The sequence below is a fragment of the Cyprinodon variegatus genome, unplaced genomic scaffold (assembly GCF_000732505.1).
Source record: "Cyprinodon variegatus isolate N-32 unplaced genomic scaffold, C_variegatus-1.0 Scaffold1503, whole genome shotgun sequence".
NCBI classification, from domain to species: domain Eukaryota; kingdom Metazoa; phylum Chordata; class Actinopteri; order Cyprinodontiformes; family Cyprinodontidae; genus Cyprinodon; species Cyprinodon variegatus.
In genome coordinates, this window is record NW_015151956.1 from 72,030 (window position 1) to 73,433 (window position 1,404).

The 1,404-nt window shown below is 35.2% G+C and overlaps 1 protein-coding gene across 1 annotated transcript in view; it reads left to right on the plus strand.

Annotated features, from left to right (window-relative positions):
* Positions 1-231, plus strand: part of LOC107103674 (probable serine/threonine-protein kinase clkA) — an 11,515-nt gene extending 11,284 nt beyond the window's left edge. The window contains exon 5 of the mRNA XM_015403466.1: positions 21-231. Coding sequence (XP_015258952.1) covers positions 21-231 — 211 coding nt within the window. The remainder of the gene's footprint in view (positions 1-20) is intronic.
* Positions 232-1,404: the final 1,173 nt, after the last annotated feature.

Consider the following 1,404-nt stretch of genomic DNA (forward strand, 5'->3'; position numbering starts at 1 on the left):
TGCACCCACAACTACAACAGCTGCACCCACAACTACAACAGCTGCTCCCACAACCACAACAGCTGCTCCAACAACTACGACAGCTGCTCCAACCAACACAGTCGCTCCAACAACCACATCAGTTTCAACTACCACAACAGCTGCTTCCACGACTGCTCCAACTACTCCAACAGCAGCACCAACCACCACCACAGTTTCTCCAACAACCACTGCGTCCTCTGCAGGTCATAAGGAATCAAGTGTCTTACTGTTAATTTCTCTTTTTTCATTAGCCATGTTTATGTAACACTGTACACCTCTTAACTTATTAAAAAAATCTTCTGTCTTTAAAGGATATATTTTATTTAGTTTGAAACAAGTTTTTTTTAATGCACTCTGTTTTATTGCCATTAATGTGATTATCACATAAAATGTAACTGTTGTATGCTATATTTAAATATTAATGTATGCTATATTTAAATATTAATCTCAATCATAGAATCATAAATATAGCAAATTCTAAACATGCACCATTAGATGGTATATCATCATTACTGTACTTTTTCTAAAAATGTATTTTTCTCTCACTACGTATTTATTGTTTCAGTGGGAAGAACACAGAAGTTGTTGATTTTCAGCAGATATATTTGTGATCTTTTCCTACAATTTAGATTTTATGTTATTAAGCATTAAAGACTAAAAGCGAAACTTGAGTTACCATAAGTGTGATTGTGTTTATTATTATTAGAAATTAATTGGTAAGACATGGATATGATGCAACATCATATTAATAAATATCATCAAAGAGTGTGATGAAATAAAACTTGAAGTAGTTTCACAACAAATCAACCTATCCACCACTTATCTATCAAGATCATGTGTGTGGGTGCCTATCTTCAGCATTCTATGGACAAGAGGCGGGGTACACCTTGGAAAGTTTGCCAATTAATCACAGGTTACAGAGACACACAACCACACACACACACACACCTAAGAGAAGTTTACAGTCACCAGTTACCTAATAGTAATGATTTTGTACAATCAGCCTTCCTAGGTGTGATTTATGCCCTCACCAATGTCTGTCAGACAAAGCACTTCAGGTGTGCACAAACCAATAATATAATAAGACACGTTCCACTGTTTCTATCTGATTACAGTAATTAAAAGTCCCTGTTTCATGTTTGCCTTTTCTGAAAAGAGAACTATTAAGTCCAGTGTGACCAATTCAAAATCAAGATATGACTACCTCTTCTTTCCACCTTCCATTCATTCTACTATTATCCCCCACAGTCTTGTGGATTTTATATAAATCTCTACCAATGTCACGATTTATTTATTTTTTTACAGTGTCCTGTATGGCAATGTGGCAATAAGAATAATTGTCTTGATGCCAAAAAGAGCCCAACAGATTTTACTTTCACAAGT